Source organism: Loxodonta africana, chromosome 8 (assembly GCF_030014295.1).
Source record: "Loxodonta africana isolate mLoxAfr1 chromosome 8, mLoxAfr1.hap2, whole genome shotgun sequence".
Taxonomy (NCBI): domain Eukaryota; kingdom Metazoa; phylum Chordata; class Mammalia; order Proboscidea; family Elephantidae; genus Loxodonta; species Loxodonta africana.
In genome coordinates this window covers 61693867-61720087 of record NC_087349.1, presented here as the reverse complement: position 1 = coordinate 61720087, position 26221 = coordinate 61693867, and the positions used below count along the sequence as shown (strand labels likewise).

At 34.7% G+C, this 26221-nt stretch overlaps 1 protein-coding gene across 10 annotated transcripts in view; it reads right to left on the bottom strand.

Moving 5' to 3' along the window:
- The window catches only part of AKAP9 (A-kinase anchoring protein 9), a 156654-nt gene that overhangs the window by 115040 nt on the left and 15393 nt on the right, over positions 1-26221 (bottom strand). For 3 of the 10 annotated variants that reach the window (XM_064289970.1, XM_064289972.1, XM_064289971.1), the window contains exons 1-8: positions 24873-25188; positions 19170-19427; positions 16909-16953; positions 9159-9212; positions 8664-8834; positions 7179-7334; positions 6105-6302; positions 1624-4014 (exon numbers count right to left, since the gene is read on the bottom strand). In XM_064289970.1, the coding sequence (XP_064146040.1) occupies positions 1624-4014; positions 6105-6302; positions 7179-7334; positions 8664-8834; positions 9159-9212; positions 16909-16953; positions 19170-19427; positions 24873-24947 (3348 nt within the window). In that variant the 5' untranslated portion in view covers positions 24948-25188. Of the gene's footprint in view, positions 1-1623; positions 4015-6104; positions 6303-7178; positions 7335-8663; positions 8835-9158; positions 9213-16908; positions 16954-19169; positions 19428-24872; positions 25190-26221 lie in introns of those variants that run through there. The other 7 variants (XM_023544436.2, XM_064289968.1, XM_064289973.1 and 4 more) reach the window with 5 other exon arrangements.

Genomic DNA, 26221 nt, shown 5'->3' with positions numbered 1-26221 from the left:
TTCTTGACTCTATTTAGGTGATTAAAAATGTAAAATATCTCTACATCTGATATATGATCATAATGGGGATAAATTCATTAGAAATAAAAAGAGTAAACTTTCCAATGGCTTCCTACAATACTCAGAATTAAATCTAAACTTACAAAGCCTGTAAAGCTCTTCAAGATCTGCTTTCTTCCTCTTTCTTCAAATTCTTCTTTCATTTTCTCCGTCTCAAAAATTTAACTACACAGGTCTTCATTCTGTTCCTTAAACTTACCAAGCTCATTCCCATGTCTTTAAAACTGCTCTAACCTCCATGGAAGGAATACAGCCAGAATGCTCATTAGAAGCAAGGATGGCAAGACTTCGTCTCATGTACTTCGGACAAATTATCAGGAGGGATCAGTCCCTCGGGAAAGACATCATACTTGGTAGAGGGTCAGTGAAAAAGAGGAAGACCCTCAGTGAGATAGATTGACACAGTGACTGCAACAATAGGCTCAAGCATAACAACAACTGTGAAGGTGGCGCAGGACCAGGTAGTGTTTCATTCTGTTGCACACAGGGTCGCCAGGAGTCAGAATCAACTCAGCGGCATGTAACAACAACAAGCTCCATGGTGCAGGTTCCTCCCTGCCATTAAGGTCTCAGTCCAAATGTCAATTCCTCCTAAAGACCTTTCTTGACCACCCTATTTAATGCTGTGACCATTCCACTCTATGAAATCATTCTCTATTATATCATCCTTTTTTTTTTTCCCCCCATAGGACTTACTGCTATTTATAACTACCCTACTTGTTTCCTCATGTAGTGCCTACCTCCCTCTCTAGAATATATGCTCTTTGAGGGTAGGGAGCTTCTTTCTCTTGTTCACCATTATACTCCTATACCTGGCAATAAATATTGCTGCACAAATGAAGAAACACATAAAGCTTTAGGTAACACCATTATACAGCAGATTCCCAGTGGAATTTTCTTGTTACCTCCACTATCAGTATAAATTGTCAGGGCTGATCGATTATTACTCAAATTACATGCATTCTTTAATATTTTAATTGTATGTAAAGGTGATACTTTACTTTTCTTCAAGTATAATAAAACTGAGAAAAATCTAGGATTTAAATAGAGATTTTTTTCCTAGGGAAATATAACTACATATATAACTTTTTTCCTATGGAAATATAGCTTCATAACGACAGAACGACTAAAGTACTAAAAAGTCTGAGAGCTGACTTTCAGTTGTGGAACCCTGAAAATCCCAGTATGAAATAAAATTCTAAAACTGGTATTTGGCATTGCAATAAAACACTACAAAATAAAATTAGTAACTTTTTTAAAGCTTAAACTCTTGACAAAGTTATTTAAATTCTTGTCTTTTCAAATAAAATGTGACGGCATTAGCGTTTTTCATTTCCTGAGCAGAATGTACAACACAGGCTAATCAAAAGAAAACAACAACAAAAAGAAAACAATGTATAAGAAAAAATAGATAAAATAAATGACAGATGCAAATCAGAGCTACTTTAGTAGGTTCACTTTCACTCTCTTATATACTAATTTATGTTTTATGAAGATGAAAACTTTTCCTAATATGAAATGTACATTTGCACTGTTTTACCATATTTAAACAAGTAAACATACCTGTTCTGATTTAAGTACACTGAGTTCCTGCTGAAGTTTATTATTTTCACTAGGTTCAGTTGCCTCAAGCGTTGATTCATTTGTCACCAATGGCAAGTGATCCAACAGTAACTGTTCTTGTTTGCTTTCTTTCTCAATAATCGTATTTTCAAAAGGAATTTTATCTTCCTCTGTTACTTTTGATCCTTCACCAAAACCTTTATTTATTTTAGAAATTGACGCTCCAGAGTCCATGCTTGTCAGGGTCACAACTCTGTCCTTAAAACAGCTTGACTGAACATCAAACACATTTATATTTTCTGCTCTATTATGATTAATTATGATTTCTAGCTCTCTACATTTCAATAAAACTTGCTCCTTCTCTTGCTTTAAAGATTTAACTTCTTCACTTAGAACACTAATCTCACCATGTTTCTGTTTCAATTGTTCAGAAAGATCAGACAATCTCTCTGACAGTTCTAATTTTTCTCGCTTGGTTACCTCAAGTTTTTCCATAAGTTCCGTGGTATCTTTCTCAACCACCTCACCAATTTCCAATGTTTCTGCTATAAAAGTTTTATCACCATCAAAGACTGAACTTTTCATTTTCACTATATTTGGATTTATTCTCTGCAAATGATGAAGCTCTTCATTAAGTGCTTTAAGCTTACTTCTATACTCTACTTCTTGTTTGTTTTTACTATCTTCTAAATCAGTTTTTACCTTGAGAAGGCAAGCATACTCTTCCTGTAACTCTTGATAGTTAACTTCAAAGTTTTTTTCAGCAAATGAAAAGGTATTCCTTTGTTTCACAATCTCTTCATTTAGCTGAATACACTGTGTTTTGAGGTTCTCATTTTCCTCTGTAAGCATATCTATTTCTTTTTGCCAGCTACCATCTTTGGATTTGGAAATACTGGAGTCCGTGAAAATGAATCTTTCTTCTTGGTTAACAGAAGTATATATTTTTAACATGTCTTCAAGGGCTTTCTTTTCATCTTTAAGAATGCTATTCTCTGCTTCAAGCTGCATAAATTTTTCTTGAAGGTCATCCTCTTTTTCTTTCATTTGTTTCTGCAATAATTCAGTTTTAAGTTGTAATTCTTGAACTTCTTGTTCAAGGGTACCCTTTTCCTTTTCTTCCTGCCTGAGTATTTCAATCTCTTTTTGAAGTTCATTGATCTGAAGAGTCATTTCTTCTGATTTTGAATTCATAAGGGACTGCTGTAAATCTTTTAGCTTTGAAATTTCCAAAATTAATTGATTCTGCTTAGTTATCAAATTGTCTTTTTCAAACTGCATGGTTTCTATCTTCTGACTCATTTCATTCTGTAATCCATCTATCTGCTGTTTATAGTGAATGCCTAAGTTGTCTCTAAGTTTTTCAATATTTATTCGATGTTCAATTTCTAAATCTTCCTTCAGTTTGGAAAGTTCTTCTTCATGACTAAATAGAAGTTGTGTTCTCAGCCTCTCTAATTCAGCTTCTTGGGATTCAGCCATTCTGTCTAACACAGCATTCTTTTCTCTTTCTAACATTTCAAGTTTTATCTTGTAATTTGTGACTTCTGCTTCATGTTTTAATTCTAGTTCCTTCCTGGATTCAGATGCAGAAACAATCTCAGCTTTCAAATCTTCCACTGTACTAAGAGACTTATAGGCTTCACTAAGTTTACCTTCTTGTTCAGCTATTGTCTGTCTAGCTCTCTGAATTTGGTCCCTTGAAAAGCTTAATTCTTCTAAAAGGTCTTCAAGCTGTTTCTGTAGAGCAGACTTTTCTCCTGAAATTACTCCTAGTTCTTCCTTGAGTTTTTCCCTTTGAGAGTTAGTATCTTGTAATTTTATATTCAGTTCATTTATTGCCATATTCATTAACTTTATTTGATCTTCATTAACTGTAATATTTGGATATGATCTTAAGGCATTCTCCATTTCTCCCTTATGTCGTGTTTTAAGTTCCTCTATCTGTGACATGTGTTGTTTTATTAACTCTTGTTTCATCTGCACTATCTGCTGCCCATACATTTCATCTAGCTCTGCCCGGAGTTGTTCTAACTTTCTTTGTGTTTCTTGTTCCATTCTTTGTACGATATCATTTTCAAACTGGCTATCTTTATGATTTCTCTTTTGAAGTTCTTCAACTGTCCCCATTAACTGTTTTATTTCCTCAGAACACTGTCTTTCTTTTTGTTTAGAATTAGTCAGCTCTAATTTCATGTTTTTTATCTCTTGGCTCTTTTGTACAACCTGTCCTTGTAATTCTTCTAGAAGTTTATCAGCAGCTGTTGCTTTATCCTTTAACTCAAGAGCCTTTTTTTCTTCTTCTAATATTTTTGTGTTTAATTCTTCAATGATTGCCTCCTTTTCCAGTATTTCCTTTTTATTTGAGTTTTCTACTTTTTTATTTTGTTCCTTTAGAAAGAAAAAATGAAAATATAAGAATGACAATTTTGGCTTCTGGCAACTTACGTCACTTAACCCCTTAATCAAGAGACTGACAGAAGTCAGCTTTTTACATAATTCTATACAAAGTAGCTGTTGGATCTGCTCCTCAATTTTTCTGAAGACAATTAGACTTGTGTATCTAGCTCTGGAAAAGAGCAGACACTACAGTAGTCTTGGCCTTCTTGGGAGAAAGAAATTTCTCTTATATTGCTCTGAGCCTTACAAGTAAAAGGCTAGATTCTATGCTATATAAACTAACCAAAGCAATGAATGCTATCCTGTGCAGTCCTCTGAAAGAAATTCTGCCAGCTTTTCTCTTAGCATCGCATATTCCATCCTATGTCACCTTATGTTATTATCAAGTGCTGAGCCTTCTTACTTTAACTTTTGCACTATACTATGACATTAATAACTCACCTTAGTCTTTTTAAAGCCTGGTGTTTTCATCTGTATAAGAGTATGTACAGATAATATTATTTTCTCTATCTCACAGAATATGTTCTATGGCTAAAGTGAAATGAAATATTTTAAGGTACTATATTTTTAATGTACTACATACAAATGCAATATATATATATATACACACACATACATACACACACTAGAAAAAAAGTCTATATGGCATTTGGAACCTACAGAAAGTAAAATCAGTTTATGGTAGCCAACTTAAGTTAAATAAAAAATGTCAACGTTATTACAAAAACCTAACTTTTCCGTTTCCTGATGTTCTATATGGAAAAGACTTTTATTAGTATCACTTAACTCAAAATAGTTCAACTTCTCATATAATTATAACCATAATTCTGCATTCAAATATTGAACAATACAAATTCAGTTATTTACTTTTTTTAGCATCATTTATTTCAAACGTACAGATTTTAAACCACTTATTTTGTGTTGCAAAAGACAGTCCTGTGGTCAAGGAAACAATCCCTCTCTATTTTTAGAAATAGAACTGCGAAAGTGGGAATAATATACTTCTTGCCTAGGATTACTGCACCATAGGAAGTTCAGAGGATTAGGACATGAGAATGAGCCTTTGATCATCAATACAATCTTCTATACTGACTGAGATTACAACAGAGGGTTCTGGACAGAGTGGGAGAAAAATGTACAACAAAAAATTAAATTCACAAAAAAGACCAGACTTACTATTCTGACAGAGCATGGAGGAACCCCCAAGACTGTGGCCATACGACACCATTCTGACCTGAAGTGAAGCCACTCTAGGAGACCACCTTCCAGCCAAACGACAGATAACCCCATAAAATAAACATTAACACCTGTGAGGAACGTGTTCCTTAAAAGAATCAAATATAAGAGATCTAAAGGGCAATATTTGCCCAAAAGCAAAGATGAGAAGGCAGGAAGGTGTGAAAAATCAAGACAAAAGGAAAAGAGGCTCCCAGGGCAGAAATGGGGAGAACGCTGACACATTGTGGGGAATGATGCCAAGGTCATGAAACACTTTATCTACAAACTATCAAATGGGAATCTAATTTGCTCTATAAACTTCCACCTAATGCACAATAGAAATAAACAGGCAAAAAAATACAGTCTTCTAGGGGACCAAGACAGTTTCAACCATCACCCTAATTGTACTTAATAAATGCTAGCTAATACTACTCTTATTATCTAAACAATATTCTTGTTTGTAAAAAGTACTGTATTACATATATTTATTTTTCTAACTAAAACACCTAACATTTCATTTTGCTTTGAAAACACTTATAAAATTTCATAACAATAGCTAAAATAAGTGGAAATACCTTTAGATGAAAAAAATAAAGGATAGAAATTCTGGTTATTTATTTAGATTCTCCTGAGAGTTTGGTTTAAAATGGACTGATTACTTTCCAGGAACTCGATAATTAAAGATGGTATTATTGTGAGACTACCAACGGCTTTTGAAATAATTTATATACCTAAAGAGTTTTCATTAATTATGAAATTTTGCAATCAATGCGCATAACAAAAAGATAAATATTTGTATAAAAATTTTTAAAGTTAATTGCAAAGCTGCTGCAAACTGGTTGACTTCCTTAAAACAAACATACCATTTCATATGCTCTAATTTTCTCCTGTAAGAAACTAATTTGCATTTTGAAGTCTTCTTTCTTTTTTTGATAATCTTCTAACAGGTGGTCTTGTTCTTCCAGCTGTTGCTGATGAGTGAGGATCTGCTGTTTTGCTTGGAGTAAATCTGCAGCTGTACTACTATGAGTGCTGTTTCTCAGAGTTTCACTAGCCTGTAACTTAAAAATAGAAAGAAATCCTGAAGCATTAAAATTCTGAAGTGACTGCATTAGAAAATATACACCTTTTGGGGTATTACTCAGCTCACAATGGCTCTCTGGGAACTGCACTGGATTTACAGGAGAGAAGCTCCAGCAAACATTCTGCCATTGCTGATTGGATGAGTGAAGGCACATTACTCAAGCTGAACCAATAAGATTCTCTTTCTCATGTTAAAGAAGAGAAAGTAGGTCTACTGAGAGACATAAAAGTGATGCAGACATGCAGACAGAAGTGGGGCTGAATGACAGTACTTCCCAGATTCCTGCGGACCTTCCAGTCTCTGGTTCCAATCCCTTTCAAGCACCTTGTGGTATTATTCAGTAAAATAATCCTGCATCCTTACAGTAAATTCCTCTCTATTGCTTCAACTACATCAAATTATTTTCTGTTACTTGTCAGCAGAAATGCTAATTAATACAAGTACATTCCTGTAGCTCTAATTATAGGTAAGTGGAATATATTCAATCTAGTTACCATTGTAGAACCTAAGTGAAATAAAATCATACCGGGGTTGGCAAAGGACAGATGTAACTACCAGTAAATTTCTGCAAAAATCTACCAATTGGCCTTATAAGGTTTTGTCTGATTCCAAAATAGAGACAGAGAAGTAGTACACACATACACAAAAAAAAACCTAACTGCAGGAAATCACTCAGGAAGTATGAATTACATTATGGGTTAATGTAATAACAGGTATTTACTACCTTTCCCAATGTGGTATCTAATAAGCAAATGGCTCTTTAACAAATTTGGATTTGTTCTAGAAGTGTAAAAATTAAAAAAAAACAAATTACTAAAACTCTAATAAATTTTCTTCTATTAGTAATACTTACATGATGGAATTGAATCTGTAATTTCTGACTTTGTTCTGTCAACTCTAAAAATTCTCTCATTGTCTCATCTTTTTCTTTTCTTGCTTGTTGCAAATTAGCAGTGAGCTGGGTTATGATGCCATCTCTTTGTTTAATGGCAGCTTCAAATTCTTGTAACTGAAGGAAACCAGTGGAAAAAATAAGTGACTTATTTTTAAAACAAAATTATTACCATAGGCAACTGTTCTTCAAAAATATGAGATTCAAAATCATCTATATGAGACCAAATGGTCAACATCTACCCTAAAGCAAAGGTGAGAAGGTATGGGAGGGGCAGGGAAGGTAGATTAATGGAAACGAACAAACAGAATGGAAATAATGAGAATGTTGACACATGGTGAAAAATGTAGCCAATGTCACTGAACAAAATGTACAGAAATTAAATGCTCTGTAAACTTTTACCAAAAAAGACAATAAATTATTATATACATACATATATACACACACACACACACACACACACACACACATATATATATGAGGTTCAAAACATGTTGGCAGAATTCTTACAATGTGTAAGCAATCTTTTTCATATTTGAAAACTTGGAGGAATAACTTTTATTTTCAAACCAACTTTGAGAAAATTATCTAAACTAAGGGGGAAAAAAAATAGGTCTGGTTTATCCATGTATCTATTTCTAGGGCAAGTGCCTTTATGTTTAGGGGGACCCCCAATCTTGTTCCCAGGCAATGCCATTGTTTAACCCCCACTTGTTTCTGGAGAGGACAAAATTGAAATGTATTCTGTCATCCTCATCAATGTTCTATTTCACATAATCATAACTGACTACCATGGACAACAGACAACAGATGTTACACTAACCACAAGAGGTTACTTACAAGGACCTGCTGACATTCTTAATGGGCTTAAGTCATAATGTTTTGATGTGGTTTGCAGCATAATTTTCTCTCAGGCTGATAACAAAAAACATCTACCCTACCAAAGTGACCTTAGCCTAGATATCACACACAATTAAATAAAAGAGTTCACATTATATTAGCCCTGTTAATGGAATCCTAGTTTTAATCTGTTTTTTTTTTTAACGATATATATAAAGACAAATATAAGATAACTTTCAGTTACCATTTAAAAGATTTCATCTTTAAACTATATATATACCCCCCCCAGAAGCCCTGGTGGTACAGTGGTTAAAGCACTCAACTGCTAACCAAAAGGTCAGTGGTTCAAACCCACTAGCCACTCCATGGGAGAAAGATGTTGCAGTTTGCTTCCGTAAAGACTTACAGCCTTGGAAACCATATAGGGCAGTTCTACTCTGCCCCATAGGGCTGCTATGAGTCAGAATTGACTCAATAGCAGTGGGTGTGTATATACATATATATATATATATATATATATATATATATATATATACACACTAGCATTGAAATTTCCAATTTTTGTTTTTGTGAGTAAGAAACCAAAAGCCACAAAGACAGACATACCTGCTGTAGTCCTTCAGTCCCATAGGTGGCCCTCATTTCTTCTAGTTCTCTGTTTAGCTCTTCAATCTCATGCTGCTTCCCAACCAATTCATTTTCTATCATCTCTAGATGAGTCTCACTGTGTTGTGCTCCGCGTTCAGAATATGAATCATCAACACCAAATTCTTCTTCCTAAATCAACCCAAGATTTTACTAATTGAATACTAGCAACATTCCTTAGGGAAGGGGATTCAAATATTAAATTCCACAGCAAAGTCCACTTTAAAACATCACTCATAACTGGGAGTTTACTCAAGAATATAAGCAGAATATCTGCAAATTCTATTACGATTGAGTGTTATAACAAAAGGTGAGAAACTTTGTTCTGTTAAACATTAAAAGCATTTAGAAATCACACACAGAAAGAAGTACATGCATGAAAAAGCTTTGTTAGTAAGCCAGATGGTTTTAAAAAGTTTAAAACATTAGTATCATGAGCAGTTTTAAATACTGTACCCTTAATAAATTTGTAGGTTTTTCTGTTCTCACCACAAAACTGCAACCATTTACCTGTATAAAAACAATTTCCTGATATATTATAATTTTAGATAGAGTTTATTTAAAGCTAACAATTACATTCTGTTTCCGTGCATCTTTTATGTCTAGGCAAAATGCCTCATTGGCAAAAACAGATACGGGATTACATTTAACTAAAACATCTATAAGACATGACAATTTCAAATGCCAATCATTCCTCACACATCTGAGCACTTACAATGCAAAGGGCACTGTACTACACATCTTCACTTAAGTAAATTAAAGTTCAAATTAAGTGCAGTTCCTATTTGCCTTCTTCAGAATGATAAGTACAAACATCAAATTACTAGACTGCTTCCAACAAACGCTTCTTTAAAATCATTCGAATAATTGTTTTTAATTAAGCCCTATCCATTTTCAAGTAAAACAATATACTGGTACAAATTCCTTGAAGGCTGGCAGGGATGAAGAGGTGAGGAATGCTCCCCCAAAATTCTGCTACGGAAGTAGCACTAAGATAGCCATGGTAACCCTCAATCATATGGAGGTTTTCTATATCATATTACTGCCTGCCTCCATCACAGACATTTTTGGTGAGAGTAAGGAAGATGACAGAATATGTCTCCAGGGTTGACTTAGTGAGGCATTAATTTCAGATTAATCCATTTAACAATCCCACCTTCCCACAATAATATTACAAAAATGAGCTTTATTCCTGCCTACGTCTTAATTGTTTCACCATTCTAAGCTAATAAAATTCAAGTTAATGAAGTTTTTACCGTTAAAATACACGACAGAATATTCTAGAATAAGGATTACACCCATATGAGCCAGAATACTTTAAAAAGTGAAGATCCAAATTAGAAGCTGTTTATCAGAGTTTGATTCCCTTGTATGTATCTTAAGGATAATTTCTGTAAATTAAACTAAAAAAAAAAAAAAAATTTACAACCATTATGGTAACACAATATTGCGATTTGTGAAAGCTATCAGAAGGCGGGAGTACTAAACTCTATCAAAGGCAAAAGACATCAAATCACTTAAAAGAACTTTCAAATTTCAATGAGCTTTTCTTGATTCTGAAACATTTTGGTAAGTTTCTACTAAAATTTTTACTTCAGCATAACACTGTAATGAAATGGATGTTTAAGGATACCTTCAAATATCAGATTAAGCAACTGATAGACTTTTAAAGTGATGGTGTCACTATTACATAAATTAATTTTCTGCTTATAAAAATAATTATATCTAATACACTGCATAATCAACATTCAACCTAATTTTTCTTTAATTCGGTTAAGAGTTCAAAAGCAAAATTACACTTGAACAACTCATATACACGGGCTTCTTCAAATACTATATGACTATTTTTCAAAACTTAATTATATATTGTCATAGTAAATGTGAAAACTTTGTCAATACTAATAAACTATAGAAATTTAATATCCTGTAAATAGGTAATAAAAAATCATTCACCAGAAGTAAACTAAAACCAACTATATGTCAAAGTCAGAAAAGGAACACTCCACAGAATATTAGGGTCATTAATAGTTAGCAATAAATCAATCTGGGTTTTAATGTAGTAATTATTTTACTGATAGCTAAAAGATAGAGTCTTTATCCCTTCTAAGCCTTCTAGGAGTACATCAGGTATACTTTAATATGAAAGCAAACTAAAAGGTTAAAACATAAAGCTTAGATTAATAGACTCCTTCAAATGAAAAGAGCTCAACTTTACTGAATATCCTTTCTGTCCTAACTTACAGGGGCATTTGTTGAAATTATTTAATATTTAGGCTGTGCTAATTTATTCTTTCTTAATTCACCAAAGATTTTACTCAATATGTATAGAAATCTTAAAGAAAAATCTGGGAAAGTTCATTTTAAATTTTAAAATAATTCTGTAGAGATGTGTATCATATCAGAGTAACACTGCTATTCAGAAAGAATCAGAGGAAAATTAAGTTCTGTTACATAACTATAAAATGGCCTTCACACAAGGCTCTTCCCTTCAGTGGTCATTAGTTTAAAAGCACAAAAGGATACTAACCCTTCAATTTACTTAGATTGGTATCTTATTCTTATTATACTTTATTAGATATTATACATATTCAGAAAAATAATGGTTGTTATAATAAAAAACAAGAAGATTCTGATGATTCATAAAAGTTTGACAATGATTCAGGGGTTCAATGCCCCTGGCTGACTCATAATGTTGGTGCTAAATAACTAACGAAGTTAAAATCATTTCATTCAAAGTCAAAGCTGAAAAGCTATCATTACATTATTTTATGGCTACAGGCTATGTCTCAACTTCAGCCAGTCGTTTCACAAATGTCATGGATCCTAGAAGGGACTTGATTAGGAAGTACTGAATAATCAGATGAAATCTATAATCAGTACGATGAGAGGGCGTGCCCTATTATCATTTCATCTTTCTGTACATACCAAAGATACCAAAGCATAATTATTTACCTATCTGAAGTCTCCATGTTGCCTATATAGCATTCCCACCTTTCTTGATGACCCTGTTAAAGGGTGTCAATAAATAAAAATAATTCATGTAAATATGGCATTCCAGACATGAAGTGTCCCTTCATCAAGGACAGAAGAGGTTATGTATAACTTACATTAATTCTAAAGATGGGTATTTTTTTTTTTTTTTTGGTCTGATTTCTCTAGTGCACGTAATTGGGTATATGTTTACATAGAACAGGTCTTAGATAGGTCAAGGAATAAAATCATTTGACTGATTCATGCCAGGGCTGAATTCATGCTTTAGCCAAATGAGTATACTAGCCACAGAAGTCAGGTACATTACACACAGAACATGAATTTTACACTAAGCTCTAATTAAATATGTAATCTGAATCTTAATTCCGTCAGAAAATAATTTGTCAAAGGAATCTGCATCATCCATTTGTTTCATATAAACATAGCGTGAGGAAAAAAAGTATTTCCAATGAAGAGTAGTGAAAGAACCAAGCTTTGCTGAATACCTATTATATGCCCTACACCGTACTAAATATCCTCAAATAATTCTCATAGCTGCCCCATGAGGTTAATATTATTACTACAGTAATATCTTACTCCAGGTAAGAAAACTATACTTCAGAGTTTAGGTGGCATGCCCAAGTTTATATAGCTCACAGGAAATGAAGCTGAAATCTGAACATAGGAACTTGTGGCTCCAAAGCCTCACTTTTTTTTTTCAACTGTACTTTAGATGAAGGTTTACAAATAACAAACTAGCTTCTCATTCAACAATTAGTACACATATTGTTTTGTGACACTGGTTACCAACCTCATGACATGTCAACAATCTCCCCTTCTCGACCTTGGGTTCACTATTACCAGCCTTCCTGTTCCCTCCTGCCTTCTAGTCCTTGCCCCTGGGCTACTGTACCCATTTAGTCTCATTTTGTTTTATGGGCCTGTTTAATCTTTGGCAGAAGGGTGAACCTCAGGAGTGACTTCATTACTGGGCTAAAACAGTATCCAGGAGCCATATTATTGGGGTTTCTCTAGACTGTCAGGTCAGTAAGTCTGTTTTTTTTTTCTATGAGTTAGAATTTTGTTCTGTATTTTTCTCTAGCTCTGCCTGGGACCCTCTATTGTGATTCCTGTCAGAGCAGTCAGTGGTGGTAGCCCGGCATCATCTAGTTGTGCTAGACTCAAGTCTGGTGGAAGCTGTAGTAGTTGTGGTCCATTAGTCCTTTGGACTAATCTTTCCTTTGTCTTTAGTCTTCTTTATTCTCCCTTGCACCAGACAGGGTGGGAACGGTAGAGAATCTTAGACGGCCACTCACAAGCTTTTAAGACCCCAGACACTACTCACCTAAGTAGAATGCAGAACATTTTCTTTACAAACTATGTTATGTCAATTGAGCTAGATGTTTCTCGAGATCATAGTCCCCACAGCCCTTAGCCCAGTAATTTAGTCCCTCAGGGAGCTTGGATGTGTCTACGGAGCTTCCATGATCTTGCCTTGGAAAAGATGTGCTGCCTTCCCCAGTACTGTGTACTGTCTTACCCTTCACCAAAGTTACCATTTATCTATTCTTTATTTAGTGTTTTTCATCCGCACCCCTTCCCTCCCTCGTAACCATCAAAGATTGTTTTTGTGTGTAAACCTTTACCATGAGTTTTTACAGTACTGGTCTCATACAATATTTGTCCTTTTGTGACTGACTTATTTCACTCAGCATAATGCCCTCCAGATTCATCCATGTTGTGAGATGCTTCACAGATTCATCATTGTTCTTTATCATTACATAGTGCTCCACTGTGTGTATGTACCATAGTTTGTTTATCCAACCATCTGTTGATGGACATCCAGGTTGTTTCTATCTTTTTGCTATTGTGAACAATGTTTCAATGAACATGAGTGTGCATACATCTATTTGAATGATGAAAAGCCTCATTCTTTTAGTATCATCTTATTTCCCTACATACTAGAAAAATGACAGTGATGTTTAGGAAAAATGTAAGACCATTATTTGATCTATGATTAAAATTATGATTCCAAAATTTTAGAATACTCAAATATAAACTAGGAACACTAACAGTATTAAACTTTGCAAATCTGTCATTTGGAGTAAAGTTATTAAGGTATGCATTGCCCAGAAAGGAATCTCATTTTTTTTTTTTTTTGGTATTACTGAGAGAGAATTCCTTATAGTTCCATTAGGAAAAGTATTACAGTGTGAGACTTATTTCTTGGGTTGTAAATTTGCCCTGGTGATGATTCTTCTACCTCCTGAAAGGGTGAATATAGCCTGAAGTCCCCTGTAATTCTAGTTCAGTCAAGCCAGTCTGCTCATTAGATGGAGCAGCTGAAAACTTCAAAGCTAGCCCACCAGTATCAATCTCAGCAACCTTTATGAGGCATCATCAAACACTTTACAAACTATCAATTTTTCTGCTATGTTTTCTCTAGACATGGTGAATACATGTGAATTTCTGAAAATATAATCTATTGTGGATTCAGGCCCTACATATATATTCCTAGGGTTACGATTTAAATTAGGTCAAATCTGTAAAAAATTATTCTATAATTATATGTTTTCAATATAATCTTCTAAGTCATGCTTTTCAAACTTGAAGTCAGTAAATCAATTTAGTTTTTGTGATCACCATTAAAAAAAGAAAATAGCAGAGTATATTTCATATAGCAAGGGTATTTTTCACCAAATTTTGTTTGAAATTATACATATATTCATGTACAAAACTATTCATGCATATAGCTATACAAATATATGTAACTATATATTACCTATATATAAGTACCTAAAATGTATTTCTTACTGTGAACCATGTTCAGTAAGTGTGAAAAATACTACTCTAAATTTTATCTGTAGGGATTATATTTAAGTACTACATCTAACTTACTTTGAAATCTATCATATTTACTGGGTATCACAGATACACAGTTTCAATATATTTTTCTGGACTCACAATCCCCACCAATTTTTAATCTTAAAAAATTTTGGAAAAGAGTATCTTAGTGTAACAAAACTAAACCAAACCCATTGCCGTCAAGTTGATTCTGATTCATAGTGACCCTATAGTGCAGAGTAGAACTGCTCCATAGAGTTTTCAAGGAGCGCCTGGTGGATTCGAACTGCTGACCTTTTGGTTAGCAGCCGTGGCACTTAACCACTACACCACCAGGGTTTCCAATGTAACAAGAATCCCAATATTAAGAGAACCTGAAAATCAGCATCTTTTGAGGTCATTAGCTTTTTAAATATAAAACTTAAAAACTTGTTGCCATCGAATCAATTGCGACTCACAGTGACCTGACAGGACAAAGTAGAACTGCCCCATAGGGTGTCCAAGGCTCTAATCTTTACGGAAGCATACTGCCACCTACATCTTTCTGCTGCAGAGTAGCTAGTGAGTTTGAACAGCCAACCTTTCAATTAGCACTTAACCACAAAACAGCAGGGCTCCTTTTAAAAATATATATATAAATAAAACTAAATTTTGATCTGTTACTCTAACGCAAAAAAATGGCTTTATAAATTTTAACCAAATTTTATGGCTATGTATGGCATGATCTGACCTATGGCCACTTGGCATATAAAAACTTCACTTTGATGTAAAGAAAAAAATTGACTTTGTGGAGTCCTGAAGGTACCCCAAAGACCTAGGTAACACAGTTCAAGCACCAAGGAATCTGAAACTGTCAATCAAGAAAGATAAGCTGTAAAAATTAAGGTATTACAGAAAGACAAAAACAGTGTTTTCAGATATGAGCCCCAAATTTAAACTCCCAAGGGCAGACCCTCTGAATCGTAAGCTGTGATTTTAAATCCAGCTACTTTCTGTAGCGGCAACTCTACATAGCCCGAATCAGGCAACAATTTACGCATTTAACGTTGGTTCATAATTTTCCCAGATTATTAATAAGTATATTCCCTGCTTTCAAACATGCTAAACTTTTCGAGTGTCAAAGTTTTTGCTCCCATTAGTACTCTGTAAGAGTAACATGTCCATTTAAGACCATGAGATTTTGTTTTCTATTAGGAACCTACAATAAATTGAGACTTATGGAATAAACTGGGTTGTTGAACCATTCAGAATAAGTTCTAGTTTTCCAGGTACTCAAATGCTGGACCAAAGAAATAATAATCTAAAAGAATAAGAAAAAAATAACAAAATGACACATGCTTATTACGAACACATAAAATGGTATTTCTTAAAGTGGTCAGTGCCTATATTTTATCACTGAGAATAAAAATCACTCTTGCAATATTAATTTCAATAAACAAATTAGTATAATTTTAACTACAGCTCAAGCATTTGTAAAAAGCATTATAGGCAGCCTCCAGGTTATGAACAAGATCTGTTTCTAACTGTGTCTTTAAGTCGAATGTGTAGGTAAGTTGGAACAGGTGCATAGGGTTCTTAGTTAACCTTACTTTAGTTCAAGAAGAGGAACCTGGTGGCACAGTGACTAAAGCACTCCGCGGCTAACCAAAAGGCCGATGTTTAACCCACCAGCCGCGCTGAGGGAGAAAGATGTGGCAGTCTACTTCAGTAAAGGTTTACGGCCTTGAAAGCCCTATGAGGCAGTTTTACTCTGCCCTGTAGGGTCACTAGGAGTTGGAAACAACTTGACAGCAGTGGATTTGGTTTTGGTTAGTGCAAGAAAAGGCTTGAAGTCTTTTCAATGACTTAAAAGCTGCATGTACTCCAAGTGAAGGTGATTATGACCAAGAATTTGTTTCAAGTAGGAGTTGGTTCATTTTCTTCCAAGCGAAGGCAAACCTACATAACATTAAAGGGCAAGTAAGAGTTATCCTTAAGTCAGATGTTCGTAATCTGGGGACTGCCTGTACTCAAAATGAAATATCCTAAATTATGAAATTTTTACTGTCTTCAACATAGATACCTTATAATGGTCATGTATCCTGGAAACTCAGTATCAAAGGCTATCTCAGAAACTGAAGCAGGATCTCTATGTAACTAAGCAGTATGCCATTCAAACAGATATTATACTTAGCTAACAATCTGGAAAAATGATCTATCAGTAAAAGATAATCTTCAGGTTTTCCAGTTGCTTTTATTAAATTACATTATACTAATAACATATTTATAAAACACAGTAGAAGCATGTGAGTTTCAAGAAATAAACTATCAACAATAGATAATAATTTCGGCAACAGTATAAAGTATCAATTTAATGTACAACATTTGAAATCATAATTTTACTTATTCTTACCTCTGAACTATAATCATCTGCTGTAGTTGAAATTTCACTTTCCGGCTAAAATAAAAGTAAAAACAAATTATAATCTGACCTTTTCTCTTTTTAACTATCATACTTTATTAAGCCATTGCTGTTGGTAACATATGGTAGAAAACTCACATAAATATTGCTAGAAAACTAGTAAAAATTATTCAAAATTTAAAAAATTTAACAATTATGAATTACAATGGATGAATTACACATATATCACTTGGTATTTTCTAAATACAAAGGTATCAAGGAAGTACTTTCTCATAGCATCTTGTATATACTACATATCGCTCCTAAGCCAGAAGCACCAAATGAGACACCATTCTTCTAATGCCCATTCCTATGTTTAAAAAAGAAAGCCCTAAAATGTTACTGTCAGAAAAGTTGAACTTCTTCAAAAAGAATCATCATCAGATCTTGATGCTGGAAAAGTAATAATTTGAAGAAAAAATGACACTTCTGCAGTTTACAAAGCACTTTCAAAAACATTCTTGTGTCATCCTCACAGCCCTGGGATTCAGATACAAAGTGAGCGGCTTTTCCAAGCTCCTCTCAACTAGTAAGTTAGCAATAGTAACAAGAGTCAAGGACCAAATCCAGATTTACTCCAAAAGTGCTCTTTCACTGTTCACCTTGTCTCATCTCATCTAAGAATCTCATTTTACAGGTTTATTCTAGGGATGCATGCTGATTCAATATTTGAAAATAAATTAATTTCAAATTTGCTAAACTTTATGGCTAAAGGGGATTAATTTTATCGCATGTAAATTATACCTCAATAACAATAATTTTTTTAAAGCAGTACTCCTTATGTTTCTGAATTTCAAATTTGCCTTTAATTGCAGCAAATATAACTGAAGCTCTAACACTCTAGGCTGCTAACCAAAAGGTTAGTGGTTTGACTCTACCCACAGGCATCTAGGAAGGAAGGCCTGGTGATCTATTTCCAAAAAACCAGCTACTGAAAAGCCTATGGAGCACAGTTCTATTGACATACATGGGGTCGACATAAGTTTCAACGGCAACTGGTTTGGTTTATGGCACACTAGAGGGACTATGGAGCTCTAAAATAATCTGCTTACCTGAGGCACTACCTGCCCATTCACCACGAAAGCAAAGGAGACCAATAACTGGTGGCACAGTGCCACCATATACTATGGTACACTGCTGTATGCTGACTGGAAAACACTGAGGCAAGGGGCAACTATTCTACACTTTGCTGATTTCTACTTTTATATGTTACAGATTATAGAACTTTGCTAGATGTGACTTGCAGTTAATATTGGGTAAAACTGGAATAAAATGCCATTGTGAAGCTACAGCTATGACATGCTGTAGTTGCTGACTGAATTACATCTCCTGATTATAGATCTACTTGGGATCCTCATTCTAGAAAGAAAGGGCTTTATCTGGCTCTTATAGACCCAGGCAACACTGCATAAAATACACTGGGATTATAGAAAATGCCTAACTTTAATTTCGGGTTGAAACATACCCAATTAAAATGTCTGACATATATTTTCCTAATTTTGAGGTTTGACAACCAGAAGAAGGCTGTTTCCAGATATTTTGATAGAATATTTCCTCTTTTTAAAATTCTGGAGAATAGCAAGGCAAAAGATATCTGTATACACAGAAAGGCCTATGATAAAATTGAGTTAGCTGAGAAATTAATCAGAGCACTCTTGTAGCAAAAAATTCCTCTTTATATCAGACTAGTGCTTCTCGACTAGAGACGATGTCGTGGCCCCGGGGACATTTGGTAATGCTTGGACATACAGGGTCGCTGTGAGTCTGAATTGACTCACAGCAATGGGTTTGTTTTTGGGTTTGGGGGACATTTTGAGTTTTCACAACGGGGTGCGGGAGGAAGTGCTACTGGCATATAGTGGGTAGAAACCAGGTATGCTATTAAACCTAGCTCTAATCAGAGCACACTGCATATCTTTATATCTGCCTTCCCCACTAGACTTATTTTACAAAAGAGCAGAGACTGTCATATTCCTCTTTGTATCCTTGGTGCATAGCATACTACAGCTGCTCCATAAAGGTTTGGTGAATCAAGCTCACAAAACTCTCTTGCAGAGGTTGTTGAATGTTTTAGGCATCGTTGTTTAGTTACCACCCTATTGAAACTTTCAAAGGGAAACAAAACCATTATCAAATTGCACAGAGTGCTAAGTGTTGTCATTACAACTTTCCATTTAGAACTATAATGTTTAGATGTCTGAATGAATACTTACTTCAACAGAGAAGACCTCGTCATGCTTGACTATTTCTCCACTGGGTAAAGCTCTCACTCCTGTGGATTCAGGAGTCCCAGCTGATCCTACTCTCCGAGAACTATCTATGTACATCTCATCAGTCTGTGACTGCTCAGTATTCATGGCTGGATAGGCTGACACATCTTGTTTACTGCTTGAGGTTTTCCTCTTTTTTTTCTGTTTCTTGGAAGGATTCTGCCCATCAGATTGAGCTTTCCTTTGTCGAAACTGGGCAAGCTAGAGAACAAAAGAAATTGCCACTATCATCAAAGATAATTTTTCCATATTACCACTAAGAAAAAAGCAGCTTTGGAGACAAACTCTTTAAAAGATCAAACTATTACTAAATAAAAAAAACTACAAAATAAAGGACAACTATTAATGATCTTTAATATAACAATTGAATTGCAAAGAGACTAGGTGTTCCTGAATGAATGTTATTCAAATATTGAAAAGTAAGAACTGGAAATGCCACATACAAAGAAAACTAGTCCAGAGTTGTTTAGAGAAAGAGAAAATAGGCACTCACTCTCACTCACTATTTGGTGAGATCGTAATCTCTGGATCTGAGATTACAAGAATACACAAATAAGCATTTGCTTTGTGGAATTTCGGGGACTCCTACTAATTTACACTAAAGTTAATTAGCCTGTGCAAAAAGACTTAGCTACATAAATGCTCACTGTAGCCTTGTCTGGAAACCCTGGTGGCATAGTGGTTAAGTGCTACAACTGCTAACCAAAAGGTCGGCAGTTCAAATCCATCAGGCGCTCCTTGGAAACTCTACAGGGCAGTTCTACTCTGTCCTTTAGGGTCGCTATGAGTTGAAATCAACTCAACAGCAAGGGGTTTGGTTTGGTTGGTAGCCTTGTTCATAATGGGGAAAATCTTAGAAATAACTTAAACATCAAACAATAGCGCTTCCTCGCCCTTAATCATTTACATATCACCAGCGAGATTTCTGCCATATCCTAGTACCACCTTTACTCATCATTTACTTAACATGCTTTAACCAGAGCATTTTTCTTTTTTAAACTTATTTTAAAAGAAAACTTTTTATCCCTGTATAAATTAAAAATCAATGTCATTAGATTCTTTTTTAAAAAATGATAAACAAAAATAAATATAATGAAAGTAAAATGATGTTATTAAAATTTTCATTAGATGATGTCATAGTAGATAGCTATGACAGAGGTAGGCAAGAGTTAGAGGGGTATTAAGGATATACCAGCATCAAACCGACTTTGAACCTGTCATAAACAGATGGACTGAAAGAAAACTGAAAAGGTAATACATTTTTATAATACTATCCAATGTTATTTAACACTGGGTCAGGATATCACCCTAAAATATCTCATCACCACCTAAAATCAGAGGTATGCACTACATGGTGGACATCACTGGGTTACCCATAACAAATACATATAAAAATATTAATGCAAACCATTATTAATAATAAAGATGCTCATGACAGCAGTACATATAAAATAGTATTACAGAATAATCTACCTTTTATGAAAGGAAAATTACATGCATCTCTTTTTAACAGAGAAGACAGGCTCAGGCTCATAGCCTTCAGCAATTACATTTAGCTTGAATTTAAATAACATTGTACACATAGGCACAGATAAATTCTGAAGGAATATAACCATAATAATGTTGCTGTAAATTTGGACTTGAGATTACAGGTGATTTTCCTTTTTGCACACTTGAAATTTCCTTTTTATACAACAAATTTTCTAATTTTCATATGAGACAACTACTAATCATCAATGCTCTAAATTTAATTTTGAATCTTTAATCATTGTAAAGAAAGAAATAAAAGAATAAAAACAGGTGCCTTAATAAGGGATGTAATATTACCAGTATTACTATAACTATTAGCCAAATTACAAAGATAGCCCGTAAATTTCTTATTATAAAAAGTATTAAAGCAATACCGTTAATAGTGGTGATGTTATTAACTACAACGTGTGACAAATATGACAATTTACAGAATAACATACAGCATATTTTATACTTATTTTGTCTGCTGAAGTAGACCAAGGGAAAAAATACATATAGTTTTTTACCGTTACTCAATACAGATGCATCTATTTCATAAATCAGAAATTTCTCATCATGTGACCTTATAGAATATAAAAATATTATATAGGATATATAAAAATACATCACATTTAAATTTTCTCCACAGTTATTTAGCAACTAGAGAGTTATTCCACCTCACGTCTGCTTAAGGAACAGGTGCGAGACCAGCTGCCTCTACATGTATATTATTAAGCTGTTGGAATGCATTTAAACTACTTTGATAGATACTAAGTTCATTCTTAAAAATAAACCAATTGGAAGACTTAAATATATTATCTGTAAATTTAATTGAAAGTCTAAGCACATCATTCAAAAAGACAGGAGCCCTCAGAGAGAATAACGCAAAGCCAAGAAAAAGTATTAATAACACCATGCTTGATATTTATGCTCAGTTTCAAAAACTTCCTGAAATTCCATGTTGTCTGAGTCAGAAAATACATTCAGACAGCAGAGAATATAATTAGTATCTATTCATTTATACAAATAAAGAAAAAAATTTTTTTTACATTATAAAAAGTTTGACTTTAAAAAAAAACATTGTCTGGGACAGCAATATCCATTACTAAATGAACCCAAATGAAATAGATAATAGGTAGAAATGGAGAAAAAGTGGATTGTTCTATTATAGTATTTAGAATGAATCACTTCTGTTGGTGGTGTTGTTAGCTGCCATTGAGTTGATTCTGACTCATGGCAACCCCGTGTGTGCAAAGTAGCATTGCTCCAAAGAATTTTGAAGGCTGAGGCCTTTCAGAAGCAGATCTGTAGTCCTGCCTCTGAGGCACCTCTGGGTGGGTTTGAACTGCCAGCCTTTTGGCCAGTAGTCGAGTGCTTAACCAATTGCACCATCAGGCCACCAGGAATCACTTCTAAAGCTATAAAATTATCAAGACATTATTTTAGGACTATGTTACTGATTATACAAAGTCATGGGTTTTTTCAGTACAATTAACCAGAAGGTAAGGTCTTCTGTTCACTGTTATATATTCAAAGCCTAGAACAGGGCTCATTAAATGTCTTGAGTGAAAAAGGCTAATTTATCTTTTACAGAAAAGAGTCACCACTAAATAGTTTTAAGCACTGTTCCTCAGAACCTGAGAACTGAGATGATACAACAAGCGTATCTAATTCTGCTCTATAAAAAGGTTCCATGGTTTCAGAATTCATTTTCTAGTTACTAACTAAAAGAACTAAAATATAAAAGAGTCCTTCTCACCATGATCTCTTTCCTCTACCATAATAAAGAAAATTTAAATTCTCAAAACTAATATTCATAATACCTTTTTATCAAGAGCTCTGTTTTGGAAGAAAGGCCTAGTGATCTACTTTCGAAAAATAAACCATATAAAACTCTAAGGAGCACAGTTCTACTCTGATATACAAGGGGTTGCCATTAGTTGGAATCAATGGGAAAGCAATTAGTAACAGAAACTCAGTGCCCCTTAAGCAACGACTTCCATTTTCCCCATTCCACCCCCACTCCTGGTAACCACTAATAAACTTTGGTCTCTCTATATTTTCTTTTTCTAGATATTTTGTATTACCCATGCCCATTGCCGTCAAGTCAATTCCGACTCACAGAGACCCTAAAGGACAGAGTAGAACTGCCCCATACGGTTTATGGAGCACCTGGTGGAGTTGAACTGCCAACCTTTTGGTTAGCGCCATAGCTCTCAACCACTACGCCACCAGGATTTCTTATTAGTGGAATCATAAAATATATGCTCATCTGTGTCTAACTTACTTTACGCAGCATAATGTTTTCAAGGTTCATTCATGTGGTAGCATGTATCAGAACTTCATTTCTCTTTATGGTTGAATAAAACTCTATTGTTTGTATGTACCACATTTTGTTTACCCACTCATCTGCTGATGGGCATTTGGGTTGTTTCTACATGTTCATTACTGTCAACAGTGCTGCAACAAATATTGGTGTCCAACTATTAAAGCCTACAGTTTTAAGTGAAAAAAAAAAAAAAAAAGTTCTGTTTAGTGAAAATGTCAGAGGGAACAAGATCCTACCATAAATCTAATTTCTTATACTCGTGGAAGCTATCTTTATTTTTAATCTGAAAAATGGCAAGCTAGCAGATAAGCAAAAATCAGAAACTACTCAATTAGCTAATCATCTGATACTGAAATGATATACTTCAAGGTACTGGGAAAACATTTATTCAAAAACATGCTGAAAATTCAGACTACAGGCATCTGTGTTTGTCATTTGGAAGCCAATTATAAAAATGTTAACATATGTAGGCATGAAAATAGTTGCAAGATTTACTGGAAAGCTCTTATGTCCACATACACTTGTCTTTCAAAACTGATCCAGCTCAAGCAAATGTCTTAATTTACCCTGACCAGAAGAACATGAATATATTACTAAAAATAAATGACCAATAACTTAATCCTTAAACTCAAGATCTGTAACTTTATAAATGACCATTCTCAATAAAACTATGGATTTTTTAAATGCTGTATAAAAAAAAGACGCCAAGCTCTCATAGTGTCACTTCAAAACTTCTATTTGCAATCTATTTAGGGTTATAAGTTTAGGCTTAAAATAAACTGTCTCAGGACCCATTATTAATCTTCAAAAAAGGAGGGAAAAAGGGTCTATTAGATTCGTTAAAGTTTCCTTTCTTTTGAAACTGTCAGTGCTCTGTCATTAAAGTTGGAAAACCACTTGCCACAACAAAAAGGGATCTAACCTAGACTGGAAGGTCAGCGAAGGCTTCCCTAAGGATGTGTATTTAAGGAAGTCCTAATTTTCTTTTAAGGATGGCCTGGAGCTAGCCAGGTTGACAGGGGGAGTGGGGAGAGGGTCTTAATTGTTCCCTCTATGATTCTGGCATTCCAAGTGTGGTCTGTGGACCAGCAGCATTAGCATCACCTGGGAGCTTGTAAGAAATGCAGAATCTCAGGCCCCACCTCAGACCTGGAGAACAAGAAGGAGCATTTTTTAGCAAGATCCGCAAGATACACATTAAACTTTGTGAAACACTGATCCTTGGAAGTACTTGCAGATCCCCTATTCCCAGTCTTTCCATTCTAATAAACAGGGACTCTGCAGTGTCCTAGCACCCTGATTTTCCCTTACATAGTACCACACTTTATTGCTATAAAGCATGAGTTAACAAACAGTGGCCCATGGACCAAATCCAGCCCGCCACAAGTTTTAGTAAAATCCACCAGCTAAGAATGGTTGTTATAGTTTTAAATGGTTGGGGAAAAAAATCAAAACAAGAATGTTTCATGACCCACAAAAATTATAAAATTCAAATCTCAGCATCCAGAAATAGTTTTATTGGAACACAGCCACACCCACTCATTCACATATTGTCAATGGCTGCTTTCATGTCACAACGGGAGAGTTAAATAGTTGCAACAGAAACCGTATGGCCTGCAAAATCTAAAATATCTATTATCCGGCTCTTTACAGAAAAAATTTGTCTCTCCCTGCTGTAAAAAAAAAAAAAGCATAGGAAAAATTAGACTTCCTCACCAGGTGGTTACCTAAGATTTAGTGTCCCTCGATTACAGCAGGAACTTTGAGCACTTTGCTCACCACTGGACGGCCACCACTCATCACAGTACCTGGCACATGCTGTTGTTGTTAGTTGCTGTCGAGTCAATTCCAGCCACATGTATTACAGAGTAGAAGTGCTCCATAGGGTTTTATTGGCTGTAATCTTAATGGAAGCAGATTGCCAGGTCTCTTCTTCCACAGTACCACTAAGTGGGTTCGAACTGCCAACATGCAGGTTAGCAGTTGAGCGCCAACAGTTTGCACTGGTATTTAAGAACATGTGTTGAATAAGAACTGATAAATGAAAGACAATGTGTTGAATTCCAATTTTTTTTTTTAAAAATAATTTTAAAGTAAATCCACAACTACAGGTTTTGAGTGGTTATTTGATACTATTAAATTTTTAGAAAAATGTAATAAAACAAACACATACATACATCATAAAGAATATTACAGAATGGTAGAGAAATGAGTTTAGTCTCTCCAGTTTAAAAAAAAAAAAAGCTGTAAATGGACCTATTTTCTATATTTTCTGTTGTAGAACATTTAAGAAATCCTAATTAATTTAATTACAATGACTAGCTATACTAGTCAGTGCTGTCTTTTAATATTCTTTAATGAATGATGCACAAGAATGCTATACAACTATTAAACAAAGCTCCAAGTGCCTAACTATGGGAACAAAAAGACTGCAATAGTTGAAGACAAAAGTAACATTTTAAAGATGCTCTGAAGTATAATTTCCAACAATATCACAAAGATACAAACTGTTGGAAAATAACAGTGCCAAACAGATCTGAGGAAACCAACAATGGAAAAGACCACAGGACTTAATCTAATTCAATGCAATGACGTTTTTAAAAATAAAGGTTCTGGAATACCTTCATGTCTATGAAGAAAACCAACAGATTCTGCAGCTAAGGAACCATTCCAATTCTGCATATTTTAACACATTTTATTGCCTGGCACATAGTAGGCACAAAAATTTGCTGAATGAAAAAAAAGTTTCAAAAAATACGTTGTAAAGATAGCGTAGAGGCCGCGTCTGACCTCCTCTAACTTCACAAGGGGGAAGGAGAATCAAGATCAACAGCCCGAGGCTGATTTCTTGGAGCGGGTCAGACCTGCCTCCTTTCTCCACCATCTTTACCAATTCTGACACCAACCATCCCTCCCACAGCACTCTCTACTTCTCTGCTGGGTTCAATAATTCACTGCAATGGCCACACAGAACTCACAGACCACAGTCAACAATTATAGGGTTTATTAGGGAAATAACAGGTTACAATTCAGGTTCAGGAACACTCAAGAATACTTCCCTTTCCAGCCATGTTTGCAGGCAGGTCTCTCCCTGGCCCTTAATCTCTGCCCAAGGTACTTAGCTTTCTTGCTCCGTGGGCCAGGTAGCCCACTCCAC